Below are 19,127 nucleotides of genomic sequence, written 5' to 3' on the forward strand. Positions count from 1 at the left end.
CAATGAATCATTCTACAGCTGTAGAGAATTCCAGAATTTTACATCCACGGTCAAATGGTAAAGCAGAGAAAGGAGTTCACATAGTTAACAGTTGCTCAAGAAAGCACTAGACAGTGGCTCAGTTCTGTATCCAGCTCTACAGAGTTACAGAGCTTTGCCACTTGAACATGGCATGTCACCTGCTGAGCTTCTGGTGGGATGTGGACTATTCACCACACTTCCCTACTCTGCAAGCCCAAACAAGAACAGAGATGTCGAACAGAAACAAAAGTGTCTGCAATGGAGACAAAAAGCAAACTATGACAAGTCAGCGAGAAGCTTAGGGCCACTGACACAATGTGACTCAGTGAGACTCAGGGATTCCAACACTTGGGTCAAAAAGGCCACTGTTCTGGAGTAAGTAAATCCAAGATCCTACACGGTCAGAAACGAGGATGGTCAAATACTGAAGAGGAATAATCGAAAGAGCTTGCTGAAAACGAAAGGGACACTGCAGGAACAGGCAAATGAAGAAGAACCAGCCTGCACAGCAACAGAAGAAACATCATCAGTGCTAGACAAAAGTGAGCCAGCAGAGCTGACACAAGCACCTATGTTAAGAAGATCCACACATGTTATCAAAGCACCTGACAGACTCAATCTCTAAAAGAAAAAGAACTGCACACTTGATGTGTGCTTACGTTTGTGTTGAACTTTAAATTGAAATGAATACTGTATTAGGGTGTCATGTTGTTAGATTAAACATCTCAAGGAAAGGGGATGTAGTGATAGATTGCTAATGATACTCCTGACCACTAGAGGGAGTTGGAGACCAGTTTATTGCAGCTTCAGTTGAATTCAAGAATGGATGCTTCCAAATGGTCTCAAGTCTATAGCTAATATAGTTGTTTTAAAAGTACACACGATTCTTTATTAAAATGAAAGAAACATCACATAATGATTTTCGTAACCTCCTTAACATCATCCCTCAGCCTCCAATGCTCTAAAGAATAAAGTCCAAGCCTACCCAACTTCTGCCTATAACTCAAGCCCTCCATTCTGAACATCCTGTTAAATATCTTCTGTACCCCTTCCAACATATTGATTTCCTTACCATAGCTGGACAGGCAGAAGTGCACACACTACTCCAAGTGTTATTTCATCAATACCTTGTACAGCTGTATCACAAGGTCTCAATGTTTGTTCTCAATAGCACACCAAATGACAATGAAGAACCCAAATACCTTATTCACCACCACTTTCTTGGAACAATACACCTGTACCACCAGGAGTCTCTAATCAAAAACCCTCTGCAGGGGCCCTGACATTTATTATGCAGTTCCTTCCCCGGATTGACATACCAAAGTCAAGTGTCTCATACTTGTGAGAGTTAAGTTCCATTTGACATTCCCTGCCCCACCTCCCCAACTGATCAAAATCATGATGTAAACGGAGATCCTTCCTCACTGCCATTGCCATGCCAATTTTATGAACAGATAAGGGACTTTTCTCACTTAAGCATTTGTGGTAGGTTGAGGGAATGGGGGGGGGGGGGGAGTGAAGAAATACATTGAGGTTTATAAGATCTCGAGGAGCATAAACAAGGAGATTAGAGAGTCTTTTTCCCAGGGTAGGGAAATCTGAGTTCTAAGTCATACTAAAAGTGAGAGGAGAAACATTTAAAATGGGCTCAAGGGGCAACGAGCGACCAGAGGAAATGATTGTGGTGGTTACATTTGCAATATTTAAAAGACATTTAAATAGGATCATGAATAGGAAAGATTTAAAGAGAAATGGACAAACGCAGGCAAAAAGGACCAACACAAAAATGTTGGAGGAATTCATCAGTTCACATAGTGTCCAAAGAGATAAAGATGTAAAATATTTTCAGGCCTGAGCCCTTCTTCAAGGTCTGGCAAAAAAAACAACCAGGCGCCCGAACAAAAAAGGCTGGGGGAGGGAAGAAAGGGCAGGGGAGGACAGGAGAGGAAAAGTGAGAATTGATTGGGGGTGGGACATGGCTCTATGAATGAAAAGCTAGAGGAAAGGAGACATGGGATGGGAGAAGAGGAGAGGATCTCAGCCTGGGTGGAGATGTAACGGAGATAGATGAAGGAATTGTGAGTAAAGAACGGAATCCTTACAGAGCAAAGGGTGTGATGAGGTGTAGTTGAGGTAGATGTAGAATATGGTGGGATAGTAGAAAATGACTGTTGAGAGTTTACATCCCTAGATAGAGACAGATTGAGAATGGGCAAAGTGTTGCTCAAAATGGACTATGTGAATCTGAGGTAAAGATGGAAGTTGGCAGCAAAATGGGTAAAGTTGATGAACTCATCATGGGTGCATGAAGGAGCATCAATGTAGTTGTTAATGTAGCAGAGGAAGAGTTGAGGAGCCTTGCCTGCGTAGGCTTGCCGCATGAATTGCTCCACATCACCAACAAAAAGGCAGGATCATCTGGGGCACCCATGCAGGTACACATGGCTACCCCTTTGACTTGAAGAAAATGGGACGAGTCAAAGAGCACTCCATCTTGGGTGGAAAACTTAGTTGGCATGGAGAAATTAGGCTGAAGTGTTTGTTTCTTGTGCTGTAGAACTCTGTGACTATTTGGGAAGTGTATCTTGTTTAGCAAGATCCCAGATGGAGTTTTATTAGTGGGAAATGTTTGATCAGGGTGCAGGGGGTGGAAGGCAGGAGACAGATTGGCATAAGAATTACCAGGTGGAATTTTCTCAAGCAAACTACCTTAATCCATTCCCTGGAACAAAACTATCAAATAATCATTAGCCTCGTGCTTGTGCACTGAAGTTAAAATATGATAGTCACTGGAACCATTTGAAAACAGTAGGATTGATTTATAAAAACAATTACAATCAAAACATCAGAATTATACTGTATCAGTATTATCAATATCAGAAATAATATTTATACTCTTAACCAGCTAAGAACAAAAACTGCTCATTATTTATCCTCCAAGAGGTAGGTTGAATGCATTTAAAGTAAACTGTTGATAGTGAACAAATGTGCTTTAAAATGTTTAAGCAAAGCAAGATAAAAGGGAAATAAAGGAATGCGGTTAAATAATTATAGGAAATTACTACCATTTTGAATTACTGAGAGTAGAAATACAACATATTACTTTAGATTTCATTGCATTGCACCAGTATTTACATCGTTTCATTCAAGCCCTCGATCTCGTATTGACATTTATCAATGTACATCGAATTAAACTGTATCATAAATAGCAGTCATTTTATTCTTTTGCCAAACTATACTTCTAATATTTATCATCTTTTTCAAATGCTGTTATTCCAATTGGATTCCTTAAAGTAACATCTGCTATACTGGATAGTTTTCAGTGAAAACATTGTTAAAATAACAGATGCAAATAGAAGTATTCAAATTAATGTCCCTTCTGATAATTGAATCTTTAAATCTCATGAACCAGATTGTTAATTATTGAGAACAATTTTAATATATAATTCTTGAAAATGCAGTCAGTACTAAATTTGCAGCTATTTCAAGTATAATTGTGTCATGCAAAGCAATTAGTTGTAGAATTGCCATGCAATGTAAACTGCACTGTGCAAGTCCATATATGGGCCAAAAGACAAGCAGCTTCTGTTACTGGTTAAACTTTCATGGCCCAAAATACATCACTGTTTCAGGACCCTTTAATCTTCAGAAAATAGTAAGAAATATTATTGCAGGTCAGATGACAATTTGCCACAACACGATTGCATTTTTCCCCCATATTCAAGTGCTGTCTTGTTTCATGAACACAACTCCAAGATCTTTCAAATGAAAAAATGTTGATAAAAAATGTTTTCCAATACAGAAAAACATTTCATCATACAATACGAGCAGATTCTGCTCTACAATGCCAAAAGCTTTAGAAGGTATGAGCAAGTTATGCTGCAGATTGTATAGAATCAACCTAAAACGTTGAATGATCACATCCTAGAATAAAAAATCATGGAACCCAATGGTGCAATTCATAGCATATCATATTCTTATCCTGACACAAGATGTTACTTGGAGGTCTGCATCAGCAGTAAAAGCAGACCAAATGAGCAGATTGATCTGAATATTAATGAATGTTTCTTATGAACAGCAAAGGTGAGAGTTAATTTATCCATGCACCTAAAATATGTAGAATTAAGCAATGATAATAATTTAAAAACTACCTCAAAGATTATGGCACACTTACCAACCATACTTTATTAGAACGCAAATCATGAACCAACAAAAATCTTTATTAACATGACAGCATTCAAAAGTTTAATGTGAAAGCTAGTAACTGAGATCAGACAATTATACGATGGAAGCATAATGCTGATTTAAAATAAAAATTAAAGAGTTATTGAATAATAACCATAAATGTATTGAATAGAAAAAAGCCAGTTTTGGAATGGAAAGACAAGAGTTACCAAACACTGCATAACACCTCACCCCAGCCCAACCTCTAGATAAAAACCTTACCTTTCAACAATGAAACCTTTGTTAGAGATTCATTCAATTCCTGTTCATCCATTTGGCAATCTGTTTATAGTTTTAAAGGTATGAGTTTAAATTAATGCAACAACAATAGGAGCAGTAAACAATTTTTCTAAAAACAACAGATAGCTGCACAAGAAGTTCAGGTTACAGCAATTATATTTATTTGGTAATGAAGAAATTAAAATTAGCACCCATCCCTCAAAAGCAATGCTAATTTTAGATGACATTTTGACAAATAAAATATGCGAACAGTGATCTGTCACTGGAATCGGAGTTATTTGAAGTTCAGTGTTCATTCGATTTAAGATGAGGAGCAGAGAGAAACATGTTTAACATAACAAAAATTTGAAGATTGAGTTCAATAAATATTTGGAAACATTTAAAAATTAACCATGTGTCAATTGAAACATCAAATATTATCTGAAATTCTGTAAGAAACAGATAAAAAAGTTCAAGTACTTCCTCTAACAGAAAAGATTCGCTGTGAAATTATTAGTCCTATATTAGCTAATTAGAGATGGCGATTACCAACTATTCAAATAAAAATGTTTAAAGCAAAAAGAACAGAATTTAAAAAATAAGAATGGTCCAAATTTATGAAGAACCAAAATACATTGATTATGCACACTTCGTTGTAAAACTACAAACCTCAACGAACTTAAAGATAAGCAGAATAAAACTTAAGATATTTTTCATTTTATTATAAGTTTACCAAAATTAAGATATCAATTATACTAGTATTTAATTAGAATACAGAGCTAAATTTTTTTGGAGACAATTTACAAATAAAACATCGGCTTTAAAAAAACTCTTCAATATTTAACCAAAATTACCTGTAGTATCGTCGCTGCTCCGGTCCTTACTTGGACTGAGTGTATCGGACATATCAGATTCCTTTGCTTCCAGTTGATTTTCTGAGAAGACAGAACAGTCCACTATCATCATAGGGTCACATACTAAACTTCCATTCACAAAGCTAAGCCACCTGTTTCCTTGCAATTTAATAACTGGTGGTTAAATTGGAGAGACACAATGAAAACTATGCCTTTAGTAAGAATTTTGGAATGAATTCTGAAGTTTCAATTTTAAAAAATTGTCTCTAAAATATATGAGCACTTCCACATACTCTCAAAATGCTGGCTGCTTCTCTCATCTTCCACAAATGGTCACGTTATCAAGCTGAAGCTTAAAGGGCGCAGCTGCTTGGGTTAAAATAGCTGTGCTTTTGTTTGGAAGAGGAAGTTGATTTCCTGCCATCTGGCTGAAGATGCAGACCTTACAGTTCAGAGCAGAATTTTGATAAGTGGTCATCTTAGATAAACGACATTCAATTTCAAGTGTTTCATTATTTTGTAAATGGATCTCGAGATACTAAATAAATTTACTTAAAATTCTTTCATCAAATCATCAGATAATTTATCAGATCAATAGGGTCCACAAACACTGGGGTGATTTTTTTTTCATTGGTTTGAGAAGCAGTAAGATTCTGAGGTGTTAAGAGCAGCGTTGGAATAAAATATTCAAATCATTTAACTTTAATACTTCTCATCCACAGAACCATAGAACACTATAGCACATAAAAAGGATCTTTGGCTTTAGTCTGTGCCAAACTAATATTCCACCTGGACCCACTGACCTACACCAGGACCACATCCCTCCATAACCCTCCCATCCATCCCAAATTATTCTTAAATGTCAACACTGAGCCCGAATTTACCAATTCAGCAGGCAGCTTGTTCTTCTCTCCCACCACTCTGCGTGAAGAAGTTCCCTGATAAAATGTTTCCCAATCATCCTCAACCCATGTCCTCCATTTTTTATCTCTCCTAACCTCAGTGGAAAAAGCCTGTTTGCATTACCTCTGTCTGTACTCATCATAATTTTGTATTGCATCCTTTTAAATGCTGAGGGTTGCTTGGAAAATAAACAAAACAAGAAAGGAACTCAGAACAGTGTGAACTGAAAGGGATATAAAAAGCCTGGAAATGAATAGTTCCACGTGTAAAAGTACAAATAAAAATGAACTAATTTTGAAAATGGGTTAAACTGTAGGTACAAAATTGCTCACAGGATATAATAAAACATGGGCCTTTGGAGAATAACACATTGTGATGAACCAAATGCAGCAGGAACGCGTAGAGACAGATAGAGAAAGGTCACTTGAACATTGAAGGACACATACTTTTGGAAAAAAAAGATGTAGGATAAAGAGTAGGTTGGCTATTAGTAGGTCAGAAAGGGATTCCAAATGGATAAAGATAACATTCTGGCAATAGTTCTGCAGAACATGCCATGGCCTCAGCCGAGCTGTTCCAGGACAGCTACGACACTGTGATCCCTGTGACAATGTGTAAAATTGTCCTGTCCACAAGAAGGACAAATACAACCCAACCAAAAAGTATCCAATTAATCTACTCTCAATCAGACATCATTGGAAATTATTACCAATAATGCTACCCAACAGCACTTGCTGAGCAACAACCTGCTCACCAGCCAAAGCCATTCAGCTCCAGACCTCATTGCAACCTTGGTCCAAACATAGTCAAAAAAGCTGAACTCCAGAGATGAAGTGAGAATAACCACCCTTGACAGCAAAGTAACATTTGAACATCAGAGAGCATCAAGAAGCCCTGGGAAAACCAGAGTCAATGGAAATTTGGGATAAAAATCTCCACTGGTTGGAATCATACAGAGCACAAAGTAAGACATTTGTGGTGGGTTGGATGTCAGTCACAGGACATCTCTGCAAGAGATCCTTGACATAATGTTCTCAGCCCATCCATCTACAGCTGCTTCATCAATTACCTTCCTTCGATCACAAGGTCAGGAATAAGGAAACTTGCCGACGATTATACAGATAATGAGACAGTCCATAACCAAATGTATCAACACCTGGACAATAGCCAGGCCTGAGCTGATGGGTGGTAAATAATAAATGAGCGACGATGATACCCAACAACAGAAAATCCAGCTATCACCCTCTGATATTCAATGGTGTTCCCATCACAGATTCCCTCACTATCAATATCCTATTGAACTTAAAATGAGCTGGAATAACCATGTAAAAATATGGCTCCAAGAACAGGCCAGAGGCTAGGAATGCTATGGTGAGCAACTCACATTTATGATAGTCAATTCAGGAGTATGAAGGGACACTCTCCACTTGCCTCAACAAAACAAGATGCCATTCAGGAGATAGCAATCTGCTTGTTAAGCACCCCATCCACAACTATTTACTCACTCCACACCCAACATACAGCAGCAGCAGTTTGTACCATTAAGGATACACTGCAGCAACTCACCATGTCTCCTTGTACAACACCATCTAAATCTATAACCCCCAACAGTTAGAAGGACAAGGGCAGCAAAAGCATGGGAATACCACCACTTGGAAGTTGACCTCCAAACCATGCCTCATTCTGATTTGTAAATATAACTGTTGTTCTTTCACCATTGATTGGTTAAATCATGGAACTTCCTCCTGAACAGGAGTGTATACTGTAAACTGAGGGTATACCCACACCTCAAGGACAACATTGGTTCAAGGCAGCTAAGGGCAATTGTAGATTGGCAATTAATGGCTGGCTCAGCCTGTGAAGCCAATGCCCATTGAATGAATAAAAAAGATAAAAGGTAACTAAGGATCAAATCACATTTATAGGGAAGTCTGTGGACTACCTAATTGAAAGAAGAAATTTGAAAATATATTTAAAGAAATGGGCAAACAGATCTACAACACATTCCTTTCTGATTCAGTAAGAAAACTGACGCAGCAGAATCCAGCAATGGAGAATTAACTAAAGCAGCTAAGATCAATTGGAATAACATTGAGGAAATAGCAACCAAAACACAATGTGCCTTGAGATAAGTCAATGTCACAAAACAGTTTTGGAGAAATTATGAATATGAGGGACTGGGAAGATAATATGAACAATACGAATTAGAATGATGTTCAACAGAGCTTATAATGTCAAAGAAGGATATCTGGGTCCATTTCATTAACAGCATTTCCCATTTTCTTATTTGTACTCATCCTTGCAACACATTCTCTAAGATCTCACTTTGATTAGCTTTGCTATTAATTAGCTAATTAAGCTAGCAACACATTGAAATGGATTTAATAGTTTTATTGTCATGTGTCCTGAGAGACAGTAAAAAACTTTGATTTGCATGCTATCCAGGCAAGTCAACTCATACAGCAGGGAGTGCAATAAGAGTAAATAAAGATAGAAGAAACAAATAAATAAGACAACAGTGTAGGGCATTACAATTAGACAGAATGTGCTGGAGAGAAAACTTCTATCAAGAAACAGTGGAAGAGCATCATATTTTGTCTGTGTGAAATCCATTTCAGAATAATAGCTGAAAAGAGACTATCCTTGAATGTGCAGGTTTATGTTTTGAACTACACAAGTGGGGAGAAGAGAGGAATGGACATGTTTATGAGAAAACCAAAGAGCATCAACATCTTTAAAAAACTCATTCTCTAGTTGTAGATTTTGCTGGCAATTCTAGTGTTTAATATCTATCCTTTAATGTTCTTTTAAACCTGGCCATATGGGGAAGATATTCTCAGAGTGCATGCTAAGTCTGGATCAGTGACCCAAATAGCAATGAAGGAATAGTGACACATTTCCAAATCAGGATGCTTGGTCACTCGGGAGAACTCAGTGATGATAGCTTGTATTGGATTGCACTGTCTAAGGATTAAGAACAATCTATCCTGCTTTACTTTCTTTAGGGTAGAGATTGTGGTCTGAGAGGTAACAAAAGAGCAACAACAAATAATAAAATATACTGCTTCTTAATCCAAGTGATATGCCAAATCAATTTGTGCAGTATATTTTGAATTAATTAATAGTACTTATTACTTTCAAAGCTGTACAAAGCTCCTTCAAAAAACACTGATTTTTCAGTATATCACTCACTAATAATGAAACACCATGCTCAGGTTTTACACTGAGAAAACTTTCCTTGAAGATAATAAATTCTATTTATTCTATTAAGTTCTATTCATTCATTAAGATATTTTGAAAGGTCAAGGCTTCGTGCAACTTGCCGACCTGATCCCCAAATTCCTTTGCTCAAGGATGATCACAATTTTGGACCTGGAGAGGCATTTTTCAAGACAGCGCAGAAGTTCAAGAATTGAAATTGTTGCCTACATTTTCAACCATGGTGGGCACTAGCTTGCAAAAGGGGCACTGCATTTCAAGTATTATACAATATTTCAGTAGCCTGATTCAAGAGTTACTATGGGTCAAATTGTGGACACATCCGATGTAAATCATGAAAACTTTAAAATTAAACAAAGCCTCTTGAAAATGAATACACATTTCCAAATTTCCTTTCCAAGTCCTGAATATTATGTTGCCACCCAAATTTATGTGTACATTTCCTGCTATTTCTCAAATTAGTTTTTCCAGCTCTGCGTAAACACCAATTTGCTCCAAACAACATTTTCTGTCTCAGGTTACCCCTCCATGACAATCCCAATTTCTCCTTTATTGGTCTCCCAAAGTCAGCCTTATAAAAACAATATACAGGTCTGTCACAATCAATCAAGGCTAGCTCATGAACAACCTATTTCTTCCAGCTTCAGCTGCTTTTTCATCATCACCTCCACCTTGTACCACCCCTCCCCCTCCTTGTTGGTCCTTCTAACTTAAATGTCTTCTGCCTAAGATCCTGTACCCTTCTTCACACTGTTCATATCCAATTTGTGAAGTAAAAACAGAACAAATGGAACAAATGACTTCACTGGCAAGCTCCACTCATGATTCCACAAATAAGCACGGTAATGACATATCATATTACACTTGGTGTTAATGGGGCATATGACCCTGGGTGTCTTGGGAAAAAAACATTTCAACAATGCAGGCACAGGCTATCTTACAGTCATCCCCAAAATATCCATTCAGTGTACGAGGGCAATCAGTAACAACTACAATTCTTAAAATGCCTCTGAAGCTGGTAATCCTTCCATAAATATGCTAAGCAAGCCACGTTGAGTAGATAATACAACAACATAACCTTTTGCAGCTCACATAACATCACATAATATCCTAAAAAGGAAAGGAAATTGTAGTACCTCATTCTTCACAATCTCAACATATTTATAAGTTACTCGGTAATTATTTCACAAGTGTATTTTCCAGGAAAACATATACTTTAGTGAACAACTTGGATATCACAAGTACAGGAACAATTAATACAAATGATGAAAATAATTAATCAGGGATTGGTTAAAAGGTAAATAACTCAAAGTAACTAATTTTATGAATAACATATGGTGCCCTCCATAATATTTCGGAAAAAGATACTTTTTTCCTTTATTTTCCCCTGTGCTACACAGTTTTAAATTTGTAATCAAACAAATCATATGTAATTAAAGTGCACATTCCAGATTTTATTCAAGGCTATTTGTATACATTTTGGTTTGACTCTGTCAAAATGACAGCACTTTTTTTTTTACGTAGTCCCCTCATTTCAGGGCACCATAATGTGTGGGAGATTTGGCTTTACAGGTGTTTGTGAGAACTCAGGTATGTTTAATTGCTTCATTTGTGCAGGTATAAGAGAGCTAGACTTGCTTATAAGCTTTCAATCACTTTGGAGTCTGTAGTTTCCAATTTTCAAAATTGTGCCAATAAAAATCAAAGAAGCCATTATGAGGCTGAAAAACAAGAATAAAACAGTAAGAGACAACCCGCCCTTAGGATGACCAAAATCAACTCTTTGGAACATCATTAAGATGAAGCAGTGTACTGGTGAGCTCGGTGATCACAGAGGGACCGGGAAGACCTCAACTGCTGATGACGGAAGAATCCTCATCATAAGGAAGAAAAATCCCGAAATGCAGGTCCAACAGATCATAAACATTCTTCAGAGGCAAATGTGGATGTGGCGATGTCTATTGTCAGCAGAAGACTTCATGAATAGAAACACAGAGGCTACATTGTAAGATGCAAATCATGGCATCCTAAGGTTTGGGCAATGTCTCTTACTGTTTTATTCTTGTTTTTCAGCCTCATAATGGCTTCTTTGATTCTTTGGCTGTTCTTTGACGCTTGTACAATTTGCTCTTGCCATCACTCTGATACAGGTCTCATCTGTCCACAATTCTCCAGTATTGTGCAGACTGTCCATCCTTTGTGGCAAACTAGTGTAGCCTCTATTTCTTTTCACAAAGTCTTCTATGGACAGTAGTCATTAGCATTATCCACAACTGCCTCGTGAACTATGTTTCTGATCTGTCGGACACATGTTTGGGGAATTTTTCTTCATTATGACGAGAATTCTTCTGTTATCAGCAGTGGTGTTATTCCTTGGAATGCCAGTTCCTTTGTGATTACTGAGCTCATCAGTTCATTCTTAATGATGTTCCAAAGAGTTAATTTTGGTCATCCTAAGGTTTGGGCAATGTCTCTTACTGTTTTATTCTTGTTTTTCAGCCTCATAATGGCTTCTTTGATTTTTATTGGCACAATTTTGAAAATTGGAAACTACAGACTCCAAAGTGATCGAAAGTTTAGAAGCCAGCCCAGCTCTCTTATATCTGCACCAATGAAGCAATTAACCCGAGTTCTCACAAACACCTGTGAAGCCAAATCTCCCGCACATTATGGTGCCCTGAAATGAGGGGACTACATGGTCAAACCAAAATGTATACAAGTAACCTTGAATAAAATCTGAAATGTCACTTTAATTACATGTGAATTATTTGATTACAAATTTTAAACTGCAGAGCATAGGGGCAAATAAAGGGAAAAAAAGTGTCTTTGATCCATACATTGTTGAGGGCACTGTAGGTGATGAAGGGAGAGAGTGATCAATGTCCTAAAAAAAACATACATAATAGAGATGCAAGAAAAATTAAGGCCCATGAAATTTTAGAGATCATTTTATATACAATATTTAATGAACGAAAGCAGAAAAATATTTTATCCTTCAAGACCCCAAACTTTGCAAATTTTGAAAGATAGTTGGATGGGGAAAAAAAAGATGGGTTTGACCATCACTCAGAATCTCATCAGAAACAACAACAACAGTGCGCAGAAATACAAAATCCAAACGGGCAAGAGAACGACTGATTCCACCTGCATTGAATTCGTCCATCGTTATTGAATGAAGATCTACCAGGACCAATGCCTGAAGAGGGCGCACAAAATCAGTGAACCGGTGCGGACTCGAAAGGCCAACATGGCCTGTTTCCGCTCCGTAAATGGTGATATGGTTATAATTCATTGGATTTCACTTGGTATAAATAATCGTTTTGTAACATTACTTCAATCAATAGTCAGTTTTGTAGATTCTACATAAGTAACATATTTCATTACAAAATAGCGTTGATGAAAAATAAGGGTGTATGCACCAATTCTAGGAAAATTGATCGAAAGATCTTTGCTGCTGTTTCGTCATTTGGAAGATACAGTATCAAAATCAAGATCTACAATTCTTCATTTCATGACACAGTTGCTACCATGTATGATCCTAAATACTGTACTCCATTTAGGCAAACAGCAAATTAAAATTAGTTCAACAGTACATTATTACTCTGCTCCAATAAGGTGGCAGAAGACATAGAGAAGTTCAAGAATTCAACTTGTATCCAAAACATTTCTGGAAACAAACCCAACCAACCAAATAAATAATTCTCTTCTAAATTTCAAAAACGCATAACAATATATTTTTTCATCCTGGAGAAGACATCATCAAATTCCTATATTGTCCATTGATAAGATGGCATTCTGGCAAGCCTCTAACGTACTGCTTTTTATAAACTGTGATAATGATGTTGTATTGTGACATCAGGTGCCATAAACATCAGCATTGGAATAAACTTCAACTTCAAGTTTATGTTTATGAAAAGGTGGGTGCTGCATGCTGTCCAGTAAGCCAAATCATAAACACAACAGAAATAAACAACACAGAGAGAAGAGTTATAGTGGGAGATCAGTTTGAACAGAATAGGGAACTATTTCTTTACTAGTGTGTGGTTCATTCAGCAATCTGAAAGTAGCAAGAAAGCAAACATCTTTGAATCCAATAGAGTGTGATTTCATGCTCTTGAATCTTCTTCCTGAGGGAGAAGAGAGCGTGGCTAGGGTGGAACAAATGTTTTAGCATGTTGGCTGCTGTTCTGAGACAACAGGAAGTGTCGATAGAGGGAAGTAAAATTTGTGTGATGGTCTGCGCCGCGGTTAGAATTCTCTGCACGCTAGGAGCTCTTGTACTTCCTCATTTAAGGTCATGCTCCCATCCTTCCATCAGATCATCAAGCTAACCTCTCTTCCAAACTTGCCCCAACTCTAAAGTTGGTCCTCACAGCAATGCTTGGGCTTACCCATATAACCATATAACCACTTACAGCACAGAACAGGCCAGTTCGGCCCTACTAGTCCATACCGTAACAAATCCCCACCCTCCTCGTCCCACTGACCAGCACCCGGTCCATACCCCTCCAGTCCTCTCCTATCCATGTAACTATCCAGTCTTTCCTTAAATGTAACCAATGATCCCGCCTCCACCACGTCTGCTGGAAGCTCATTCCACATCCCTACCACCCTTTGCGTAAAGAAATTTCCTCGCATGTTCCCCTTATAATTTTCCCTCTTCAATCTTAAACCATGCCCTCTAGTTTGAATCTCCCCCACTCTTAATTGAAAAAGCCTATCCACGTTTACTCTGTCTGTCCCTTTTAAAATCTTAAACACCTCTATCAAGTCCCCTCTCAATCTTCTACGCTCCAGAGAAAAAAGCCCCAGTCTGCACAACCTTTCCCTGTAACTCAAACCTTGAAATCCTGTCAACATTCTCGTGAACCTTCTCTGCACTCTCTCTATTTTGTTTATATCTTTCCTATAATTTGGTGACCAAAACTGTACACAGTACTCCAAATTTGGCCTCACCAATGCTTTGTACAATTTCATCATAACCTCCCTACTCTTGAATTCAATACTCCGATTTATGAAGGCCAACATTTCAAATGCCTTCTTCACTACACCATCTACCTGAGTATCAGCCTTGAGGGTACTATTTACCACAACTCCTAAATCCCTTTGTTGTTCTGCACATCTCAATAGCCTACCATTTAATGCATATGACCAATTTAGATTTGCCTTTCCAAAATGTAACACCTCACACTTATCTGTATTAAATTCCATCAGCCATTTCTCAGCCCACACCTCCAGCCTTCCTAAATCACCTTTTAATCTACGGTAATCTTCCTCACTGTCCACAACACCACCAATCTTTGTATCATCCGCAAACTTGCTTATCCAATTCTCCACCCCTACTTCCAGATCGTTAATATCTATAACAAACAATAGTGGACCGAGGACCGATCCCTGAGAAACTCCACTAGTCACCGGCCTCCAATTGGACAAACAATTTTCTACCACTACTCTCTGACACCTCCCATCCAACCATTGCTGAATCCATTTCACTACCTCCTCATTTATACCTAATGCCTCCACCTTTTTTCCTAACCTCCTGTGGGGAACTTTGTCAAAAGCTTTACTAAAGTCTAAATAGACAACATCCACAGCTTTACCTTCATCAACCTTTTTTGTAACCCCCTTGAAAAACTCAATCAGGTTTGTCAAGCATGATCTACCCCTGACAAAATCATGCTGATTACTCCCTAGCAATCCCCGTACCTCCAAATATTTGTAAATACCATCCCTCAGAACACTTTCCATCAACTTGCCCACCACAGACGTCAGACTCATGGGCCTATAATTCCCAGGTTTATATTTAGACCCTTTCTTAAACAGCGGAACCACATGCGCCACCCTCCAATCCTTTGGCACTACCCCCGTGGCCAGTGACATTCTAAATATCTCTGTTAATGGCCCCACTATCTGTCCACTAGCCTCCCTGAGTGTCTTTGGGAATATTTTGCCAGTCCCGGAGATTTATCCACCTTTATCTTTTTCAACACAGCCATCACTACCTCCTCGGTTATCCTTATATGCTTCATTACCTCCCCACTATTTTTCTTTACCTCAACTGGTTCAATTTTTTTTCCCTAGTGAATACCGAGGCAAAGAAATCATTCAAAATTTTCCCCCATTTCCTCTGACTTCTCACTCAGCCTACCCTCACGATCTACAAGGGGTCCAATTTTATCCCTCACTAATCTTTTACTTTTAATGTACCTATAGAAACCCTTTGGATTTATTTTTACTCTGTCTGCCAAAGCCTCTTCGTGCCTTTTTTGGCCTTTCTAGATTCTTTCTTAAGATTCCCTCTACACTCCTTGTAGTCCTCCTTCAAATTGTCAGCTCTCTGTTCTTTATACCTCTTGTACACCTCCCTTTTTCTCCTAACCAAATTTCCAATATTCCTCAAAAACCAAGCCTCCCTATGACTTCCAGCCTTTCCTTTGATCCTCATTGGGACATAACTACTCTGTACCCTCAAAATTTCTTTTTTGAATATCCTCCATTTCTCATTCACACCCTCACCTGAAAATATCATGTCCCACTCAATACTCCCCAAATCCCTTCTTATTCCTTCGAAATTTGCTCTTCTCCAATCCAGAACCTCAACTTTAGGTCCCTCCTTGCTCCTCCCTGAAACTACCTTAAAACTAACAGAATTATGATCACTAGACCCAATTGGATCTCCAATATTAATGTCTGATACCTGACCTAGCTCGTTCCCTAACAGGAGATCCAGTATTACACTGTCCCGAGTCGGTTCTTCTACTAATTGATTCAGAAAACAATCTTGAACACATTTAACTAACTCTAGCCCATCCAGCCCTCTAACTGTATGGGTATCCCAATCAATGTGAGGGAAGTTAAAAATCTCCCATGATCACTACCTTATGATTCTCACACATATACATTATCTCTCTACACATTTGTTCCTCTAGTTTTCTTGACCCATTTGGTGGTCTGTAATACACCCCTATTAGCACCCACCCCATTTCCACACATTGTTCTCCATCAAACTTCCCAACTTGATACCAAGGCTAGCAGATTTTGTCAATAGCCCCATTCTTCAAGTCCTGACTTCACTGTTTTTAAAACTACTTTTATCACTTCTTCTTTAAAACTACCCTTAAACGCTGAGTCATTGAAAACTAGTGCTCTACCTCTGAAAGATACTGGAAGTATTATTTCATTCCAAATCCAGGCCCCACTTTCCCATCAAATTTATTTTCTGGCCAAGAAACCTCAAATGTTAACAAGTTTTGCTTCCCCTTGATTTCTCAGCAAGCTATATGGTAATTCAGACCATATCTGAGCCCAAATGCTAATAGCCAAAAATTTGAGGATGAATAAGGCACTTCAATTAAGTATCTGAGATGTGATCTTCCAGAAGTACATAATAGTCAATGGAAAAGAAAAAGGGTTATTACAGCAAGTTACATGTAACATAAAATAAAGAAGAGATGTTCATTCTTAATTCAGGCAATATTTCAACTAACATAAAAAAATTGCAATTAGGCCATTAATTGGGGACACCTCAGGACCTTTATGGTTAAATGAATGGAAGGAAATTTCATTCTTTCTGAATTCCAATTTGTCAGAATCTATTGCTGTCCATTTCTGTTAGATTCACATTACCTTTGGGAGAAACTGAAACCCCAAAATGAAATTATGAAGATAGAATACAAGGTTAATAACGTGCTCCTTGCGAAAGCCCTCTAATGAAACACACAAAATGCACAACAAACCTTTCAACATTTTAGCTTCTTCCATTGCGTTGGTATGATGGTCTTCAGCAATGAGGGTGGCTGTTTGAAATAAGAGATGAATATTATATGATGCTAAAGAGGCAATGCACGAGTGCAGAAAAATAATGCAGTTGACCATAAACCTAAGTTTAACTAGATACACTTTGTGATCTTACCTCAGGTCAATTTCCACCTCCCATTGCAAAGGAACACCTGTTTGAAAGTTTTCTTGTTTAAAGATAGAGGGATAAATAATTAGCTCTCTGGTTTGAGGAAAAGAATGTGGCAATAGGTCAAACAAATGTGGTCAGAAACAGAATTGTCCCCACTGAATTTATTGATATTTTGTGAACTCTCTTTGCTCTCTGAATTTCCTTTTTCAGCATGTTCCTGCACTTCCTAAACACTTGATGGGCCACCCCTGTATTCAGTTCTCTACACTTGCTATGTGTCTATTTTTTTCTCTTTATTGAACCCTTAACATCCCTTAAAACCCTGTGTTTTACCCTTACAGGAACATGTTTGCCTTGAACTCTTGCTTTCACTTTGAATGGTATGTTGGCCTTCATATCAAGAGGGTTTGAGTATAGGAACAAGGATTCCTTACTGCAGCTGTACAGGGCCTTGGTGAGACCACACCTGGAGTATTGTGTGCAGTTTTGGTCACCTTATCTAAGGAAGGATGTTCTTGCAATGGAGGGAGTGCAGAGGCGATTCACCAGGCTGATACCTGGAATGGCAGGAATGACTTATGAGAAAAGATTGCGCAAATTGGGATTGTACTCGCTGGAATTTAGAAGATTGAGAGGGGATCTCATAGAGACATATAAAATTGTGGCAGGACTGGACAGAATGGATGCAGATGGGATATTTCCAATGATGGGAAAATCCAGAACCCGGGGCCATGGTTTGAGGATAATAGGCAAACCATTTAGGACCGAGATGAGGAGGAATTTCTTGACTCAGAGAGTGGTGAATCTGTGGAATTCATTGCCACAGAGGGCAGTAGAGGCAGGTTCATTAAATATATTTAAGAGGGAATTAGATCTATTTCTTCAGTATAAGGGTATTAAAGGTTACGGAGAGAAGGCGGGGACGGGGTACTGAACTTTAAGATCACCCATGATCTCGTTGAATGGCGGAGCAGGCTTGAAGGGTCGAATGACCTATTCCTGCTCCTATCTTCTATGTTTCTATGAATGCTTCCTACCATAAGGATGCAGACATGCATATTAAATGATCCTAGTCTTCTTTGACTGTGTGGTGGCCCACAACCGCTGAGATTGAGGTGGCGCGAGCGGTAGTAAACAGCAGTGTAACACACTGTAACATGTCCCTTAACACAGCGAACCAGCGCAGTTGAAAGCTGGAGCAGTATAAGACCAGCAGCCCTAAAATGGCACTGGCCAAGTTGCCCAGTTAACAGATCAATAACAGGCTGGGGAAGAAGGGTATTCACATGCAAGAAAGTTCCCGCCCCCTATTGTTATTCATGCGGCTGACGTCAGCCAATCAAACAAACAGCAGGAACTCCAACTGTATAAAAGGAGCCTTTCCAGACTCAATAAATCTCAGAGCTTAACATCCCACACTGTGAGTGTGTGGCTTTCTTTGTAGCAGTTGGCTATAATTGGTGACCCTGACGGCTTAGAAGGCATCTAAATCCAGCAATGGATAGCGAAGCAATGATCTGTGCAGTCGGCCTCAAGCTCCCAACCTTCTGGACAATTCAACCTGGCGTATGGTTCGACCAGGCTGAAGCTCAGCTCCAGATTTGGGGCATCACATTTGAGTCCACACAGTACTATCACATGGTCAGTGCCCTGGATCCAGAGACTGCAGACAGAGTGGTCAACTTCATCCACAGGCCACCATTGGAAGGCACACACTGCCTTCAAAGAGCTATTAACTGAGACCTTTGGGCTCTCGCGGCAAGAGAGAGGGCCGCAGC

The 19,127-nt window shown here is 38.7% G+C and overlaps 1 protein-coding gene across 11 annotated transcripts in view; it reads right to left on the reverse strand.

Moving 5' to 3' along the window:
* slmapa (sarcolemma associated protein a) overlaps window positions 1-19,127 on the reverse strand; it is a 173,928-nt gene that overhangs the window by 37,381 nt on the left and 117,420 nt on the right. For 7 of the 11 annotated variants that reach the window (XM_069939605.1, XM_069939603.1, XM_069939610.1 and 4 more), the window contains 3 exons: window positions 17,177-17,236; window positions 5,319-5,399; window positions 4,468-4,527 (listed from right to left, as the gene is read on the reverse strand). In XM_069939605.1, the coding sequence (XP_069795706.1) occupies window positions 4,468-4,527; window positions 5,319-5,399; window positions 17,177-17,236 (201 nt within the window). Of the gene's footprint in view, window positions 1-4,467; window positions 4,528-5,318; window positions 5,400-5,611; window positions 5,689-17,176; window positions 17,237-19,127 lie in introns of those variants that run through there. The other 4 variants (XM_069939609.1, XM_069939606.1, XM_069939612.1 and 1 more) reach the window with 2 other exon arrangements.

The sequence above is a fragment of the Narcine bancroftii genome, chromosome 5 (genome assembly GCF_036971445.1).
Source record: "Narcine bancroftii isolate sNarBan1 chromosome 5, sNarBan1.hap1, whole genome shotgun sequence".
NCBI classification, from domain to species: Eukaryota; Metazoa; Chordata; class Chondrichthyes; order Torpediniformes; family Narcinidae; genus Narcine; species Narcine bancroftii.